This window comes from Neolamprologus multifasciatus, chromosome 19 (genome assembly GCF_963576455.1).
Source record: "Neolamprologus multifasciatus chromosome 19, fNeoMul1.2, whole genome shotgun sequence".
Taxonomy (NCBI): Eukaryota; Metazoa; Chordata; class Actinopteri; order Cichliformes; family Cichlidae; genus Neolamprologus; species Neolamprologus multifasciatus.
In genome coordinates, this window is record NC_140457.1 from 3,527,770 (window position 1) to 3,547,166 (window position 19,397).

The window sequence follows — 19,397 nt, forward strand, 5'->3', positions numbered from 1 at the left end:
TTTGTTTTGCGAGATCTCGCAAAAGTCCGTCTTAATTTTTTTTTCTCCCATGTCCCCTGCGGGGCTCCGTAGAAAGTAAAGGAGTGAAATAAACATCATGCAGAGAGAATAGAATTTAATATTGCAGATGTGATAAGAGCACCAGGCTGGTGTGGCTCTGCGTCTCCTCTCAGAGATCACGGACTAAAGTCTGATCTGTAAAGCTATAACTGCACCTGGCGTCTCGTGTCTTTTAAACCATATAATTTCGCACAGAGCTTATTAGTTTTTAATAAAACCTCTAAACTTTGGATCTTGGTGAAGCAACTTTCTCTTTGCTCCTTAAAATGAAGCCGTCTGCTGCAAAGCCCTTTGAAATCAGGAATGTCTTTCCTGCTGGATGAGCTTAAATAATGAAACGCACATTTTCATTGATGTCCTTGACTTACTTACTTTGTTTCTTTCTCTTTTATTGGATACAGTGATGACTCACTAATGCTTTGCATTTTTGAATTATTGTGTTTCAAGTCTGGAAAAAAAGACTGTCTTCTTTGTTCGTGAGTCCCAAAGATTAAAGGGTAAAAACATGTCCTTGTAGTTCTGCTACATGAAGTTCAACTTCGAGTGTCCTCACATCCCACAACTTCTGGTCACTTTGTGCCCGTCTTTGGCTCCACTTCCTCATATGACTGCATTGCACTTTGGGGACAAAGAGAGGGGATGCTGGCCGTGACTGCAGGTCCTAAATATCCACATGACATTAGAGTCCACGCTAATGAAACACCAGACAGATGTCTTCATAAACTCTCTGCAGCTCACAGTCTGCATCTCCCCAAGAGATGGGGGTGACTTTGAGCAATGACGGATGTGTGTGTGTGTGTCATTGTTAGCCTGATGATGATCAGAGTGACAGCTAGTTGTCTACCCCACACTGTGCAGTGTAAAGGGTGACAGCTCCTTAATGCCCCCGTTCATTAGAAAACTCACCAGGACAGAGTGTGTGTGCATGTGTGAGCGCACAGTCAAGAGAGGAGGCTAATTTGCAGTTTCACAACACAGACTGTAAACACGCACACACACACAGTCTCCATGCATAAAGTCCATCATTGCTTAATGAACACCCTCGTCTCTCTGTTGACCTCAGAAAGAAAAACCTCCCTCCTCCTGCTCCTGGTAGAGATTATGTAACGTTGCATACTTTAGTTTGCTTCAAAGAAAAAACGCTTTTAATTGAATCTCGTCTTTTGCTGATGATGCTGAAGTTTGCGCTGAACAGTTAGTTGAGCCGTTTTGTACTTTGCATTAGGGAGCTGACGGGTTAATGACCGGCTAATATCTCTGAATCGTTTAAAATCTGCTGACTTTAGGATTACAACACAACACAGGCCTATCGTTAGTGTTATACAGTGTTGGGAAGGTTACTTTTAAAATGTATTCCATTACAGATTACAGAATACATGCCCCAAAATGTATTCTGTAACGTATTCCGTTACGTTACTCAATGAGAGTAACGTATTCTGAATACTTTGGATTACTTAATATATTATCATGCTGTTTACAACTACATGAATGTACTATTGCTGTGATTTATTACTGTTACTGAAGGTCCGCGGCTCCGAACCGTAGTAAAGGGACCTCTGGCTAATACGGTGGGTTCGTGTCGGGCTCGTAGCCGAAAACTAGCTTTACTTTGTTGTCTGGGTCAACTTTGCTAGCGGGAGACAGAGAGAGACGTTGAAAGGCTGCTCCAACAGAACTTATTGTTTCAGAGGAAAACACGAACACGGTGTACAGTCGAGTCTTAATAGCTTACTTACAACTGGGCTCGTCAGGCTCTCTTCTTGGCTGCAGTGGTTATTATTATATTTACATGCTTCCAGCTCCCGTTTCTGCTCGATGACAGCTCGTACTTTTCCTTTTTCTCCCTCCCTCGCTCACAGACACATAACGTGTATGACAGTCCATTCTCCCTGCAGCACGGACTACACTGCCCATGATGCTACATTCTTTAGAGCTAAACCGTTAGCATTCTGCCTATTAGCTTAGCACAACAACAACAGGCGCTCTTTCACCCAGGAAACACGCAGAGAGAGAGCGTCACCCTGTAACCATGGCAACCATAACGCTGCCGCCTGGAACAACAGAACGTAGCTGTCAAACAAAACCCAAACAGTCCTGACCCGCCACAATATGAAACAGGGAAGTACCGCCGTGTAATCCATTTATTTCAACAAAGTAACTGTATTCTAAATACCACCTTTTTAAACGGTAACTGTAACGGAATACAGTTACTCATATTTTGTATTTTAAATACGTAACAGCGGTACATGTATTCCGTTACTCCCCAACACTGTATACAGCACATCTGTACCATGAGCTGTGAGACCTGCCTGTACTGTACACATGCTTTGAAAATGAAGTCTATGAGTAAAACCCGTCTTTCTGCACTACACCATCAGTGTGATACCTGGGCCGACAGCAGGGGCTTTTTTCGAGTGGGAGATCATAAAGCTGGGTGGTGCTCCAGCTCCCATCCACCTCTGCGGTGTGATATTATTGATTCGTACCACCTTATTACAGCTCTGCAATCCTCAGAAATGCCTCTCTCGGAGTTAGGCCTCTGGGCTGGTTCTGCTCCCTGGGATGCTAATGAGTTAGTCTGCATGCTTTTGAACTAACATGAAAACTGCCTGTTAGCTACATCATATTTCACTGTTATCTCGCACTTAAGAGGCAAGTACAGGCCTCAGGTGCTGCTTACTTCCTGTTCTCCTCTTTGAATCACTTTGCGCTTCGCTGCGCTGCTACTAATTCATATTTAGCAAGTTAAAACACTTAGTTCATTTCCAGCTAATAGTATGTAAACAGTCACTTTGTATGGAAGGTGCAACAAGCAGCAGGAACACTTTGGCGATGATATTATTAAAACTGTATTATTTGGAATAATACAGTTTTAAATTAGCACATGTTTATTATCCAGGGGCAAAGCTGACAGCAGTACCGAAGGAGCCGCAGTGGCTTGCTGCATGCCCCTCCATGTTAACGTGTTATTAGGCCTCTGAGCTGCGTGTGCTTCAGGCGCGCTGTGCTCGCAGAGGTCAGCTGGCAGCGATGCCCTCATTCATACTTAATGTGCCATGATAGAGCCATCAGGATTTTGTGCTGATCTTGAATTTGCCCTTGCATGTGTCAGAGGAGACCTTGGCGTGTGGCCTTGTCCTTGCAGATGCACACACACAAGTGTTTCTGTGTCTCCTTTAGAAGCTGATAAATAATTTAAAAGTGCTTTATTCTAACGCATGTTTTACACTCTCTCGTTTCATAATTGATCGCCATAATTCCTTTTCCATAACTGACAGCTGCTTCCCAGCTGATCCACCTCTCATCCACAAGTCTGCTTTAAATCTTACGTAAGCCACAAACAGGAGCTCACCCTATGGATTTCCTCTTTTCTGCTGCTTCTTTGTCCCATTGTTTGCTTCAAACAGCTGCCAGCGCTGTTGGATCTGTATCCACCACCTCCGTGTCAGAGGAAATCCACCACAAACATTTCCTCTATTTCTTCTTTTATTCACTTTTGCTTTCAACACCTATTTTTCTGACAGTAACGGACACTTGGCGCTAAGCCTCCCCCTCACACACACACACCACCGCATAGGCGATGTGTTTTTGTCTCTTTCTTTTTATCTTTTGTCTGCCTCTCCAACGCTCCTCTCCACATTTCTGTATAGCTACTACATTGGGACTTTTTGGCAGCTCCTCCATAGTCTGCTGTGTACAGCTCACTGCTACTAACTGACACTTCAGTGGGAATCTGGGTGCAGAGAGGAGATGGTGGGTGAAAAGGGGAGACGGTAACCTAGCTGTGACTCATTCATGCACTGTTCTATTATTGATTAGCCTCACGCTGCTCACACGCTGCCTGCTGATCCGCTGCTTTACTGTGTAGGCAGATGAGCTGCTTATAAATGAAGAGCAGCTTTCAGCGTGAAATATAATCCTCGTATAGTTTTTCCTTCATGGGAAAACGTCCCCGTTTGTAAGATGCAACCCACCGCTTTGTGTGGCTCAAACTGAGCATGTTAGCCGTTACCATCTTGGCTGTTAAGAGACAAAATTAGGTTAGGGAGACAATGCAGGGTGACTTAATACCTGCTAATTAGTGCCAAGACCCCATCACACAGGCCTAGACACCAATTGGTCACCATCTGGTAAACACCTGTTCCTTGGGAATGTGCTCTAGGAGGTTTGCTAGCGTGCAATTGGTTGTAAAGAGGCATACAGCACTACAAAGAAAAACAACTCGTGCTTTGGTTATTGGTGATTGCTGCAGTCACCGCTTTCACCTCCAGCAACCACTCGCCAATCTGCATTTGCGACCACGCTTGCTAATCTAAAAAAACTGAAGCAAAGTCATCTTGAATGGCATATTAATATAATTAAAGAGCTTTAAAAATACTCCAAAACACAACCGTGATGTCTAGTTTTGAGCAGCAGTGACAATCTATAGTTTCAGTATTCAGTGCTCCTAAAAATGCACAGATTAGAGCTTTACAAGTTAACTACAGAGACTAAAACCTTTAGTCAGGTCATAAACCTGCTGTAAATATGCTTTTTATTTATTTTAATATGAGAGTCTATGGGGATAGCCTCGTGTGATCATTTGAGGGGCTGCTGTGTTTTGGCACTGCTTCATTTTAACCTGAGGCTTTCTGCTTGTTCTGAGCACCGCGATGAGCCTCGTTGTGAGGCTGAGAGCTGTTTTTGCTGTCACCATCTTTCCTTTTTAAAACCAGATGTAACAGGAACAATACACATTACAGGCTACCAACCTGTCAAAGCGTATTCTCCTCTGTTGTCCCACTGGATACTGATGGGTACCACAATTTAGCAAATGAACAGCAGACTTTAAACTCTTTTAAAGTCTTATTAAATAAGCTCATAAATGTGTTATTATTTCCTGAGATCAAAGCCGAAGTGGAGGTGAGGGTCGTTTTCCTCCGTAAAGACACTTCTGCACTGGCTTCAGACCATGTCCGTCTTTTATATACAGTCAATAAGCGAGGCCGCGTGGGTTTTCTGCACGTGTGCCTCTCCGTTCTCCGTGGAGCAGTCTGCATTTGTACACAGCGGCTCTGTCAAATTATCACACCTAAGGGCCCTTCTGTCCCTTTGCAGAGAAATGAGTTATTTACTCCAAGGAAATGAATTTTCCAAGCGAGCGGACCACAAGAACAGGGAGGTGGGGAGGGTGGGCTGTAAAACTGCATCTCTCTCCTTCCTTTAAGTGCGCACACGCGCACATTTCTCTAATTAAATGTCAAAAGGCAGCGTATGAAAATCAATGCAGCATTGTGTTCAGAGAGAAAGCCAGGCAGCTGATTCAAAAAGGCAAAGGGAGTGCCGTGAGGCTGATTATTTGACAAGCCCACTGTTAATGAAATCTACTCTCAAATCAGGAGCAAGCCACCCCTCCGGCAGGGAAACAACCGCGCGGTGGGACGGGGCTGAGGCTGGGCTCACAGCTTGATGCGACGTTATGAATATGATATTAGCGCTTCATAACATACTTTCCGCTTTTCTCTGTATTTCACTTCACAGTTACTGTAGCTCCCCCTCTCTCCCTGTGGATTTTCTTCCAGCCTTTCAAGCAACTGGGAAAGTAATGCCTACAGTATGTGCCTGCGAGGATTCATATCACAGACAGGTGCAGGGGGGAGGGGGAGCGTGGAGACAACGTGAACAATATGCACCTCCGTGTTCCTCTCCCTTTGCCACTGGCGTTCTCCATGTTCCTTTTTGAGTTTCTCTCCCTCTTGCATCCACCCCTTTTCTTTCCCTCCATCCATCACTCTCCGTGTGTGCGTGCGCACGCCTCTCTGTCGCAAATATTCCCGTAAGAGTAGCACATGCCCTGAGGCGCCTTATGGAGGATCGAGGCCCCCCCCCCTGCCTGAACCAGACTCGTTGCTCGAGTTTGAGAAATTTACAGCATCTTAAACTTTGTGGCCACTTTGGCAAAAGGACAAAAATATTAGACTTATTTATGTCAGACACACTGGGGGCAAAACTTTCGGGACAGCAGACAAACGAGCAAAAGTGTGTGGGTAGCGGCAGGCAGGTACCTTCCTGTGGGTTCCACCTGTGCCGCAGATTATTCCAGTGTAAAAAATACACCATCTGGCCCATCACACATAAAAACGATCCCACCACAAAGCACAGCAGCAAATAAAAACAGTATTTTTATGCTCTGCTGAGGAGAGCTGGATGAGAAGGAGAAATCAAGTGGCCCACGCGCAGTTTTGTGCTTAAATCATCATTTAAACAGAACCAGGCGGATCGATTTCTGCTGCTCGAGTCCCGCTGTGGTTCTGAATTGGAAATTTGGAACCACAGTACTAAGCGACTGATTACAGACCGTAAAACTAAGCGTGCTGTCGGGGATGTAGGCATAAATTATGCATCGCAATCACTGAAGGGATGCGTGTCTGTCTTCATTCGGAACAAGGAAAACTGTTTTAAAAATCAACACAATGTGATGACGAAAGTTTAGATTTTGATATGGTTTCAAAATATTAACAAGATAAATGGTTGAACTGTGTAACAGTGCGCACAGTGTACACAAAAGGGAATAAGGAACATAAACTTATTCAAACCTAACACTATTGATAAAGATATTTAATCATATTCTAGTTTATTAACCCAAGCACCATCCTACTTATTTAAGATATTTCTTACATACTTGTGCATGTTGTAATTTTTAATAGCTGTAAGAAATATTCCCATATTTTGGACAGATAAATCTTATATTAAATATCTAGGTTGTTGTAATAGAGGTTGTAGGTCTGAAAATGTACGAGTTGTATAGTTTTAATGTTTTATTTGGGAACAGAATGGTGTGTATGTGTAAGTTTGGTGATGGAGTTTTTATTATGAATGAATGATGAATTTTTATGAATTATTGTCTATTTTTTTATGTTTAAGGACAGCAGATGAAAATTAGCCTTTGGCTATAATCTGGCATGTTTACATTCATGTAATTTTTTAAAATATTTATGTTCATTAACATGCACTGTCCTAAATAAATAAAATTAAACTGACATTTCTCTTCACTTTTTTCTATTCATTTATTCATTCAGTCACTACAGCAGCTGCAGCAGCAGCATTACAGACCAGAACAATATAAATGTTTGATTTTGGGTGAACTGGCCCTTTAAGTCTTCTGTATTTTCTTCTGCTTTTGAGTCTTAACTTACAGGGGGTAAAAAACCTACAGCGACCAGCCGGAGAAAGAGCAGAATGGGGTAAGAGATTAAGAAAGAGCAAAGACGACGTGGAAGTTTTTACTCTGTTTAGCTTCATGGATACGCGCAGTGGAAAGCTAAAGATGGCCAATATCACTTAAACTGGGAATCCATTTTTGCCAAGCAGGTGAGTCTTTCCGTCTGGTGGTGACCAACCTTTCAGCGGCCGTCACACCAGCTAAAAACACCCGTTTGTGGACTGTTGTGGAGCCGAAATATGAAATATCGCAGACAGATTTTCTTTAAGCATGTGTTAAAGGTGCCAGTTGTGCTTGAAGGGCATGTTGTACACTCGGGTCAGCCTTAAATTTCATACTAAAGCTTGCGTGGTGTCGTGCATATTATCCTGTGTATGAAATGTAAGTGTATTTGCTGCTTCAGAAGCGCTGGAGGACTGTTTAACCATGGCCCAAACACCATCCCAATCAAAGCTGGAGTTCAGGGAGCATCCACTGGCAATGAGAACAATAAAACCTGGAGATGGTTCACAGGGTTTCTGAATCATACTGCATGTGATGGTTGTTTACATTTACGGAGCTCTGCAGGCATGTGCTGTATGTGAACGAGCCTGCACGTCTGATGAATCTCTTCTTTGCTCACCGAGCGAACATGTTAGTAACACAGCTTTACATTCATGCCACCAACTCCCTCCAGATGGCAGCTTTAGCCCTCCTCCTCCTCCACCTGCGCACATTCAGACGCGATGCTGGGCAGATGACTGACTGCGTCAGAGAGCTGTCACCGCCGCGTCGGTTTTTTGGCACGGCTGCTTTGTTCTCCCACGGGCCCAGGGTCCATATGATTGCGCCAATCTGTCCTCTGATGCCCGTTTCATTTCAGTTTTACACTTCAGACCCGGCAGCAGCCACAGCCGGAGGCACTGTCCACCCTATTCTCATGAACAAGAGCTTTCTTCAAAGCCTTCAGATTTGGCACAAGAATGACTTGGAAGACCCGCTCTGATTTTAGCGGGTCAAGGTTTCACATGTGCAGATCTCAATTATCACAGAAACAAGCTAAGAAATACTGCGACAACACTTTTATGCTCATTATTCAACGCGGTGTTTCAGGAGCAGAAGGAGAGATTGTCAACATATTTCTGAATTTGCTCCCGGCCTAAAGTACTAAATGTCCTCGGGAGTCTTCACAATATGTACAAGTCCAGACAGACATGAGTGGACTTGAAAGGCAAGCAAACACAAGATGGTAATTCAAGAAATTAGATCGAAGCGACGCTGCTGAACAAATACAAATGTGCTTTGAGAGAAACCTCCAAGTAAAATGACATTTGTTTTCCAGCTCCTGCCCTTTGGTCTCACTCCAAATGCTGCTACCTCTAAAAGCTTCAGTCCGTATGCTGTTAACTACAAGGCCATCACTCTATTCATCTGCATCTTGCAAAGCTGCAGGCGAGCTGTCAAAGACGAACTCAAACGGGCTTTTTTGAAGGGAAGAAGAGAGTTAAGGAGGTTACACCGTGCTGCAGAAAAGAGCAGCAGCATCGTGGAGTCGATGCAAACGCTCTGCCGTGCTGCCAGTCTGAAACTGGTTTCTCATCACGCGTCCTCTCGTTTGCCTTGTCAGATGACAACATGTGACGGGGCGCGGGAAGGATTAAGAAGGATTATCAGGGGACTACTGACAGTTACAAAATGTAACACAACAGGGGAGGATGGACTTTAAGAAATAAATAAATATTGTATTATCTATTATCTCACTTCTGTGCAGGAGAGATACACCAGTCCTGTCACACCAGGCTTATAAATTAGTCCTATTTTCATCTTTTTTATTCTGTTTCACACAAACTCACACTCCAGAAACAAAAGAATGGAAAGTCACCTTAATTATTTGCCAATAAGAAATTATATGAAGTGCTAATATTGCAGCATACATCACACATAAAGATGGTTTCCATGGAAATTGTAAAAAAAATAAATAAAGAAGATAATATAAAAAAAAGGGATGTGTATAATTCAAACTAAAGCATGACGTCAGCGGTGTAATCAGTTTGTGGTATAAATATATAATCCTAAAGCAGCTGCTGATTTCAGCATGGCTATATCCATCTTTCAGAGGCACTGACGTCTCATTGCTCAAGCTTTTAAAGTTGTATTGGTGCAAACTAGAGATGCACCGATACCGATACCGATGTACTCTGTATTGGTTAACTTTTACGAGTATGAGTACACACACATTTTACAGTATCGGCCCCGATACCGATACCAGTATCGGTACCGATACCGATACTGGTATCGGTACCGATACCGATACTGGTATCGGTATCGGTTAACCAATTAAAGTTAAAGTTAACCAATACCATGAACCGATACTAACTTATTTCATTAATCAGAGTTCGTTCGTCAATGCCAAATACTTTCGTTATTTTGTTTGTTTGTTTACAATATGGACACTCTGCAACAAAAGTTTATTTAAAATGTGCCAATAGTTCAGTGATATTTTGTTAAATTACAATGTGGAGACTCTGCAATAATTTAACAGAAGTGCTTATTTTTCACTTGAAATTTTTTTTGTGGTCATTTTTATTAAGATATTATTTATTATCGGCAGAGAATAAAATAGAACCTGTCTTCCAATTCATTGCATTTGTGTGTGTGTGTGTGTTTGTGTGTGTGGTAGAAGTATCGGTTTTTGTACTCTGTATCGGCAAGTACTCAGATCCAAGTATCGGTATTGTATCGGTTTGAAAAAAATGGTATCGTTGCATCCCTAGTGCAAACTAATATCTGAAAACCTAAGACATGTTTGGGAAAATTAGTCGCCCAAGTATTCCTCTTTAGACGTGTTTGCACGACAGGAAATATATCTGGTTACATGATGCGATCGCTGAACCCCTGAACTTCTGTCAGGTTAAAGTTGGGTTCATGTTCAGTCAGACTGAGCTGGCATTTCTCGCGGCTAATGTTGAGAAAAAACTCATTTATTCCAAAGAGGCTGTGATCACTGGGTTTCCCCATTGAAATAAAATGTGGATTTAATTTAGCTGCAACTTTGTGAGATGCAGCGTGTGCCTCCTCCCTACACATGCAGGTTTATGGTGAACAGGGGTGGCTTGGCACTGTGTATTCACGCCACTGTTACATGCACTTGCAGCATAATAAGAGATATCCCTGTCAAGCCCCCAAATCTGATGCAAGATGTTTGTAAGAAGAAAGTGCAGCGACTGTATGGAAAAAACAAACAAACGTTCCAACTGTAAACAAGGCTGCAAACAGCGAATAATTGCCAACAGCTAATCATGCTTGTAAAATGGACTAACGAACAAACAGATAATCACAGACAAAATCCACATCCCCTGTGAATCCCACACACAAACACACACCTGCCATCCTTCCCGAAGCCCCGTAATGAGCCTATTCAGAAGGAACAGTGATGATTCAGCCCTCCAATCAGGTTCCTGCTGCCCCAGATACCCGGCACGTCTATAGGACACAGATTTGAGTAAAACTGGGGCAGAGGGGTTGAATCCACAGGACTGAAGCTACAGAAAACAGCTTCTGATTTTAATTTCTACAAACGTGTTGTTGAACGTGAGAGCCTGACACCTCTCTGTTCACGTACAATCACTCACCTAATTTCATGCACGTGAGAAAAATTGCCGTCTTGAAACAATAACATCGGAGCGCTGCGGGTTGTTTTTTCTTTTTTAAATGAATAATGCAGCCCGGTGTCTGCTGAGCAGCCCTTAAAGCATAAACAAGCATTTGTAATTTGAGAAACTGCTACGTGTGATAAATGGCACAGAGAGGCTCTTCCAAAGTCACATCTGTTTTGATTTTGCAGTATTTATGCATTTCTGTGAAGGATTGGAAGTCTCATAAATATTCAGAGCGTGAGTTTGACAGTGTGAGAGAGAGCGGGAGATGGGTAGCTTTTACAAACTTTGGCCTCTCTGTGGATGCTAAATGGCTTAGCACCTGACACATAATCTACTGTCAGAGAGAATGCATCACCTGGCAGGTGGGTGCCATAATTTTCTTGGATCTTTTTGGTTTACAGCTCAAAAAAACATAAATCAAAATTCTGTTATCTCTTGAAAGATTTCCCTCTTTCATTATTACAAACATCCCTCAAAGACAGAAAAGCGCCTGCAGCTTTTCCATCTCTGTTCACTTTCTTGATTGATTCATTGACTTTTCTTTTTGTTCCTCAAACACAGAACCGTTAGCGAGTGAGCAAAATTGCCTGCAAGGATTTACGGCCTCATTTAGATGAATGTGTTAAGAGAGTCAATTTACATTTTAAATGGAAACATTACCTTTCCTTTCACGGGACCAACCGACTGTTTATGAGTCCCTGTAAACACAGACAACCTTAAAGACGTCACCACGGTGTCAGTTTTACTCCTGCTGGACCACCTCTCTGCTTCGGCACTCGTTTGGCCTGCTGCAGGCGTCTAACTATGTTTAAACTAAGCGGGAGACAAAAGCTTGAATCATGCTGAGGGAATCCAAAAGTGTCACCAAGCATTTTGACTCACTGAGGTTTATAATAGTAAGCCAAATAGAAGTAAAAATAGATGATGTGATAATTTTGAATGATCCTGATCTGTTGGATTTTTATTTATTTATTTATTTTTAGATACATTTAGGAGATGAAAGGATTTAAAGGACGCGGAAAGATTCAACAGTGGTCCTCTGGCCTGAGTCCAGGGACCAGAGGCATAAACCTCTGCAGTAAAACAGTGAGTCACAATCATAAAGCTGTAGGACCTCGTTAATAATCACAATCCATTAACTGTAAATAAAAGATGGAAAGAGCCGCCATTGTGAAGATTTGAGCCAAACATTTTCAACAACAGCATCATCTGAGGTGAATCTTCATGAGCCAGCGAGCATGGCCTGATTTATTTTCCTCTTGTAATTACAATAATTTACAAATTTAACTTCATGTTCTTTTTAATAAGACTTTATTTATTTGTTGGGCTTAATCATTACTTTTAATATACAAGTGTTGAGAGAGATCACAGAGCGAGGGAGCTGAGGGTTCACCTCGAAACGACTGACAGTCGTTATGTTGCCCCCTGCTGGCCATAAAAAGAATGTAAGTTTTACATGCCGTCTCGCGCATGTGCACAAGCTGGATTTGTACGTCTGTCTTCATCCACGAAAGGATGCAAAAATCCTCATTTTTTTAGCATTTGCATAGAAAATCGGCTTTTGTGCCTCACATGTTGAGACACAGAAATGAAAAGAACTATTTTTGTTGTCAGAGAAGTGTTGAAAAAGAAAAAGGATTTTAAATGAACTCAACTTTATAAGATCAGAGGAGAGGGAGCTGACAGAGGTTAAAAACAAGCAGAAATCTACGTGGTGGCAAAAACTCAAGTTCCTCCAGTGGCCACTTGAGGCCGGCTGCAAAACAGAGTCAGTCTCCCTGTGATAAACTACCCAACATCAAAGTGTTCAAATCTTTATTTACAGCCTGAAATTAAACTCAGTGTTGGGCTCGATGGATAGTTTCCCCCCTTCATGGTAACTCTGAGCTGGTTGAATTTGTTTACGTCCATCTGCATGCTGGAGTCAGGGGCGTGGCCACATTGATAGAGCCAATCACTGTCTGCTCTCAACTGCGGTGCTGCGTTTGAAAGCATTTTAATGGATTATCTGACTAATATCATGGCTGTGTGGAGCGGACCATTCAGGTAATTTGTGCTTTTGGTGAGTCAAAGTCTGCTCTTTTATTAGTAGCTTCAAAATGTGGCGTCTAAAACCGGTGGGCGATGTTGATCTTGCATAAACCATTAGATTAAATCCAGAGGAAGAACATGCATACGGCCAATCACACCCTGCCTCAGCTGGCCATTTTTAACCACCGCTGAAACTGGATAGTTAAAGCATTTTTCATCTCTTTGTCACTCACTATAAAAACTGTGGTGAAAGATCTGAAGCACGAGTGTCAAACATAAGACCCGTGGGCCTGAATCGGCTCGGCAAAGACTCCAGTCCAGCCCACTGGACCGCTTTGGAAAATTATGAGGAAGGCATGAATTTTGGTCTTTTTTGCTTGTATTTCAGTTTTACAGCTTTCCCTGCTGATAAAGAAGTCCTCATACTGCACCACAGTAACCAAGTAAGAGACAAACAATTCAGTTTTTCTCTAATTTGACACATTTATTTATTTCATGTTCGAATCATGAACACATTTCTCTTATTTTTGACAGCAGCATTTCTTTCTCATGTAGAAAAATTGAAAACGCTGTTAAAAATTATTTTATTCTTATTTTAAGGTGTCTCAGTTAAAAGTGTAGTTAAACTTTGTTACACTGACAGAGATCACAGTGAGCTGTGTGTGTTAAATGAGCTTCACATCTCTAGTTTCAGGTATGTGGCAGTTAATGAGAGGAACAATGCGACGTGTCTCTAGAGCACATCAGGAACATCCAGCAGAATCTTACTGGCTGAATTCTGAAGGTGATTTCAGCTCTGTTAGCTCGGTGGTGGATGCCTCCGCCCAGCGTCAGCTATCCTCCACCTCACTGCATGCCTGGTTGGATAAATAGTGCATTTAAAATTGCTGATGAAAATCTCAGATCTGCTCTCAACTACTGTGAGGAAGCACCCACACCAGGTGTAAGCATAAACAAACACTTGATAACATTTGGAACTGCATAATTGTCTCTCTTTGAATTAGGTATTTATAGGGTTAATAAAGGCTTTATAACAGAGTAAGGTTCTGCTGAAGTCCTTCCATCCATTTTCTTTACTGCTCATCCATTGTGAAGTTGTGACGGAGGGACTGGAGCCTATTTCACATGTCACAGGATGAGAGACTACAGCGCCTCAGTCTATTCGAGGACTAACAGAGAGAAACACCTATGATCAAATGTCTGTCCAGCACATGTTCGACTAATAATTGTATCCAACAGTCAGCTGTTTCATAAGAGAAACAACAAACAGGGATGGAGCGATTCTGGCTGATATTTAGATTTTATTTTCCTTTCATCCACTATCTCTGCCAAAGAAATAATAAAAGTCTACATTAAAATAATAATAATATTAATAATAATCACTGAACCGTTTGAAGGGTTTAGACTCATTATCGCATCATCGTTCAGCATCTAGCACAAAACTGATGCAACCCAACAGATCAACACTGGCTGCTGACATCAGTACAGACTGACTGATATCAGCCGATGCAGACGTTCATCCAATATAAATGCAAAGAAACAAACTCATAAAACGAAGCAGTTAAAGCTGCAATCAGCATCATTTCTGCACACTGACGGGAAAAAAGTTCCTTATTGCACCTTTAAAGGTGCTGCTGCTTCCATCTAAAGTGCTGCTGTTATTCTCCATCCTTCTGCACCAGTTTTAAACCACTGGTGGCATTTTGTACTTTAATGCAACTATAGAAAAATTCACTTTTTGTTTTTCAAGCGTAATATTGTTTACAAGGTATCCATTTATTTATTCATGCATTTTGAAACAGGCATTCAGATAGTGGTTTTATTATAATAATAATAATGACGATTGCATTTATATAGCGCTTTTCGGGGCCCTCAAAGTTCTTTACAATTCCACTATTCATTCACTCTCACATTCACACACTGGTGGAGGCAGCTACAGTTGTAGCCACAGCTGCCCTGGGGCAGACTGACAGAAGCGAGGCTGCCATATTGTGCCATCGGCCCCTCTGGCCAACACCAGTAGGCGGTAGGTGAAGCGTCTTGCCCAAGGACACAACGACCGAGACTTTTCCGAGCCAGGGCTCGAACCGGCAACCTTCCGGTTACAAGACGAACTACCAACTCTTGAGCCACGATCTTTGAGTCCTGCTTGTCTCTCACAGCTTTATCCATCATGCATCCCCCCTGCGGTCAGTTTAAGCAAGCAACTAACCTGACATACTTGTCTTTGGACTGCAGGAGGGAACCCACTTGTAAAAGCCCACCAGGCACATGGAGACCAAAGACTTGGGAGGGTTTGCAAGCATGAAATGGTTTGTTTTAGTTGCCAAGAAATAAAGAAGAAACTCTACAAATGTGCACATTGTTGACAATACAGAGGTCTAAGGGGCACATTTGTGTAGTCTGTGCCTGCAGGGACCTAAACTGACTTTTACTGTACATCTATTTCTGGAAGTTAAGGAGACGAAAACACACACGACTGAGTGTGTGTGTGTTTGCATAAGTGTGTGCCAGAGACAGGAGCAGGATAGTGATGTATCGTGAGTGGAAAGGCTATGGAGTGGGAGTGTGCTGAGTGAACTAAAGGTGCACTTTGATGGCAGGAGTGTAGTGTGGCACTTCATCACAGAGAGCGGTCAAGTGTGTGTAGTTTGAGATCTAAAAAGCCTGTTTTAGAGATGTGCACACACACAGGGTGAGCTGGATACTTCCACAGCAAGCATCAGAGGGCCCCTGTCGCTCCCTGGCAGTCCAATCATGTATTTCTAGTGGCCAGTGGCTGTCGACTACAGCCAGACTTAGAGGGAAGTGTCTGTAATGAGCAGCGGAGTCAACAAACGTCCCTACATACGTCTAATTTTCACACTGGGATAGTTTGCTTGTGTGTGGACATGCAGCAGTTTATAGTACCGACCTGAAATGAGATTCAAAGGTCAGCTTGGATCACATCAATCACACACACCCACCCACGTACACACAGACACCGACACACACACACACACACACACACAGACAGACAGTAGCATAGTTTATCCCCACTGTGTCTGGTGATGTGGATCCCTCACCACCACTAACTGTAGCATGTTTAATTAGAGAACGCACAGAAATGCACGTATTGTCTTACAAACACAGCGTTTCCCCACAAACACACCAGACTACGCAGCGTCTCACAATAGCAACACCACCAACAACACTGAATTCAATCTGAAGCCCAGCACCAGCAGCATTTCTCTCACACAGATGCCGATAGAGGAATTCTTCCACGGTTGGTTTAGTTGGAAGAAAATGCGCTGAAATTCGCGGAACATCTTTGTAATTGCACACAATCGTAAACTTACCCGCTGTGACCAGAGAGACGCCGAGACAGCTCAGGACGAGCAGGAAAATTCTCTCCATGTTTCTAACGCCAAGAGGACGCGCGGTCCCGTGCACTCTGGCCAGGGGAGCCGTGTTAACCGCCGCGTTGTGCTGCTTGGCATTCACGTCAGTTCGTGCGTGTCATCTCGACTGGAAAGGCGACAACGGCGCTCTGTCCGCGGGCTTTTCAGCACCTCGGACAGCGCTTCGGCAACACCTCCGCTCACTCGGCACCCTCCAACCTCAGACCAGCAACCTGCAAACAGCAGGTGAGCTTCATCATCGATGCGTCGTCGATCCTCCAACTGTGCTCTCAAATCCTCCCCGATCTGCTTCTGCTGCTGCTGCTGCTGGTGGTGCTCAGCACCGCTCAGCTGCTGCAGACACAGTGAAACGTGCTGGCTTTGTATATGAGCGCCTGGACTGTCCCTGCCCGCCACACTGACTCCAGCGAGAGAGAGCGAGGCTGCAAACCCTCCCAAGGACCCCCCCGGCTGCGACAATAACAGCGAAAAAGTCAAGAAATGTCCAAAAACTACAGTTCAGCTTTGATGTTTTTCTGTAACACTCACTCACCGCTTCTCCTCCTTATGACCTTATTAAAAATAATAAACACCCGCCTTCTTCCACCCCTAGTAACCCACCCTCCACGCCTCAGAGCCCAGCCAGCAACACCACGCTTTAAAGACCGACTTCTCGAGCGAGCACAGCTGATCAACTTGTCACCAAAAGCCTCTCCTTTTCTCTCGCATCCACAGCTTCAGTTGCCCACTCCTGTACTGTGAATTACTGCTGCCCACTCATCGATTAAATATGCATCCACTGGCCCACGCAAACAGTTGCAAAGACAAAGTCTCAGCGGAGCCGCTTTGAATCCTTTTCCCCCCACTTCAAAAACAAACACGTGCCTCTCGACTTTACCACTGAGTTGACATCCTCACCACCGTTACCTCCGCCACCGCCTCCACTCCCTCCCGTATTCGGCTCACGTTGTTTCAAAGCGAGCAGAGAAGTGGAAAAAAAGTCTGCATAATTACCTCAGATGTTTTCCCCTGCAGCGCGATGTGGACTTGAAGCTTTCCGGGATGTTAGTTTGCGTGCGTGGAGGGGAGGGGAGTGTCAGTCCCGAGTCAGGAGACCGGCACTGTCCCCTAGCTGTGTCCCCAAGAAATGTTTTCTTTACCCCGCTGTGCACCTCGATTCATAGCCCGCTTCCTCTGACGTGCTTCACAGCAACACTGCTGGTGGTGGTGGTGGAGGTGGAGGGGTTATTGTGCTGCTTTTTATGCATGCTTCACTCCTGTAGGCTACTGCTCTCCCCCTCCATCTAATATGTGAGTGAGGGAGAGGAAGAGAGTTTGTAAGGAGACAGGGGAAATATAGGCTCCATCCTCACCAGCATAATGTATCTGCACAGCATGTGGTGGAAGAGGTATTCACATTTCTCAAATACACCGAAAACACTCCAGAGCAAGTAGAAGTACTGCGTTAAACGTGCTACTAAAACTGCTCTTTTATGATATGAAAGCTCACAAGTATCAATCAGATCATTCCTCCTGTTTGGCTGTCTGCAGCAACTCTGCTTTTGGTTTTGGTTAACTCTCATCACCTTCAAGCTTTCAGATTTGACCATGCACATCAAGAAATTATCCTCAGGTCAAGACAAAAAACAAAAAAAAAAGACAGATGCATGCAGACATGATGCATCTGTCATGTTTGGAACCGAAGAAAACCACTCTGCTAACAGCACAAGTATTAGAAGTGGTATTAATCGTGCCACGTAGAGCTTGGTAGTGGGTCCATGCAGAGCACCACCCCTGACACCCTGATGTTTTTCCTTTTCAGTCTGAATGTGCTGCATTTGCATTGCTTTCATGCAAAAGTGGCGTTTCAAGGAAAAAAAAATGGTATAAATCTACTTTAACTGCAGACAGATGCAGCTAACAGCTTGTGAACACAGCATGTTCTCATTTAGCGGTTTAGAAGTCAGATTTTTTCCCCCTCAGAAGCTGGTGGAGACTTTGCCTCAGTATTTTTGCTGGTGACAATATTCAGAGTAAAAATATTAATTATGCAGAAGTATAGATGGTGTAAAAGACCGATGTAGCTTCTGGGCCTAAAAGTGAAGCCAGCGTTTTAAAGCTGCATTCTCTTAAAGGACACCTGTGACAGCAAAAAGACTTCTGGTCCTCTAAAAATCTTAGTGAAAATGGCCCTCAGCCCTGACCTCTGTAAACACTTTCCTAATGAGTTTATGGTCTTAGTCACTTATTTCTGACCACCTCCTCCTCAGCACCTCCTTCAGCTCTTCTGGGGGAGACACTGTGACGTTCCCAAACCAGCTGCGTCTGACCTGGGACCTCCTCCAACTGGATGAGTCTGAAGCACTTCACCTATGTGCCCAGGAGGTATTCTAGACAGACTCCTTGACCACCTCATCTGGTTCTTCTCAATCAGTCTGAACCTGAGCTGTGTCTGTCCTAAATCACTGGCTCGGGCTCCGTCCTGTTCCATGTGCCTGCAGCCAGTTTGGGAAGCTGTGGGCTGGACTACCAGGACCTTTGACCTTGACTGCCCCGCCATTCTACAGTGGACCAAGGTGATGGTGAGAGTGAAAACATTCATCTCAAAGCTTCAGAACAGGATGATGCCACTGTGGGTACAGCCATCTTTTATGTGCACAAAGGTGATTACATATTATTCAAATTACTGATAACTAATGTGCCCATCACTTTAATGCAGCAGTTGGAGATAATTTACTATTGCAAACCTCTATAATAAAGCACAATTTATTAGCTGACTTATACTTTAGAATATAATTTTGCAAATTAACAGTTGTACCAAGCTGTGTAATTTCTTTCTCTTAAATAAAGCAGGGAGTAAATCAGTAATGCCAGGCTACATTTAAATAATGGGACTGCACTGAAAATAAAAAGATTGAATAAATACTGGATATATTGCCATGTTGGAGCAGTTGGTCACATCACATAGGCTTTTATGTAATTTTAGTCATAGCTAACATGCATTTGCCTTCACAGCACTGCTTCTTCTCGTGCATTTTATATGGGTAACAGTTCCCGTCCTCAGGCTGCTCAGGAAGCGTCTCACGG

The 19,397-nt window shown here is 43.5% G+C and overlaps 1 protein-coding gene across 2 annotated transcripts in view; it reads right to left on the reverse strand.

Annotated features, from left to right (window-relative positions):
• Positions 1–17,634, reverse strand: part of fndc5a (fibronectin type III domain containing 5a) — a 50,576-nt gene extending 32,942 nt beyond the window's left edge. The window contains exons 1-2 of one of the 2 annotated variants that reach the window (XM_085143243.1): positions 17,325–17,634; positions 16,269–16,543 (exon numbers count right to left, since the gene is read on the reverse strand). In XM_085143243.1, coding sequence (XP_084999369.1) covers positions 16,269–16,326 — 58 coding nt within the window. In that variant the 5' untranslated portion in view covers positions 16,327–16,543; positions 17,325–17,634. Of the gene's footprint in view, positions 1–16,268; positions 17,291–17,324 lie in introns of those variants that run through there. The other variant, XR_014871170.1, reaches the window with a different exon arrangement.
• Between the last annotated feature and the right edge of the window lie 1,763 nt (positions 17,635–19,397).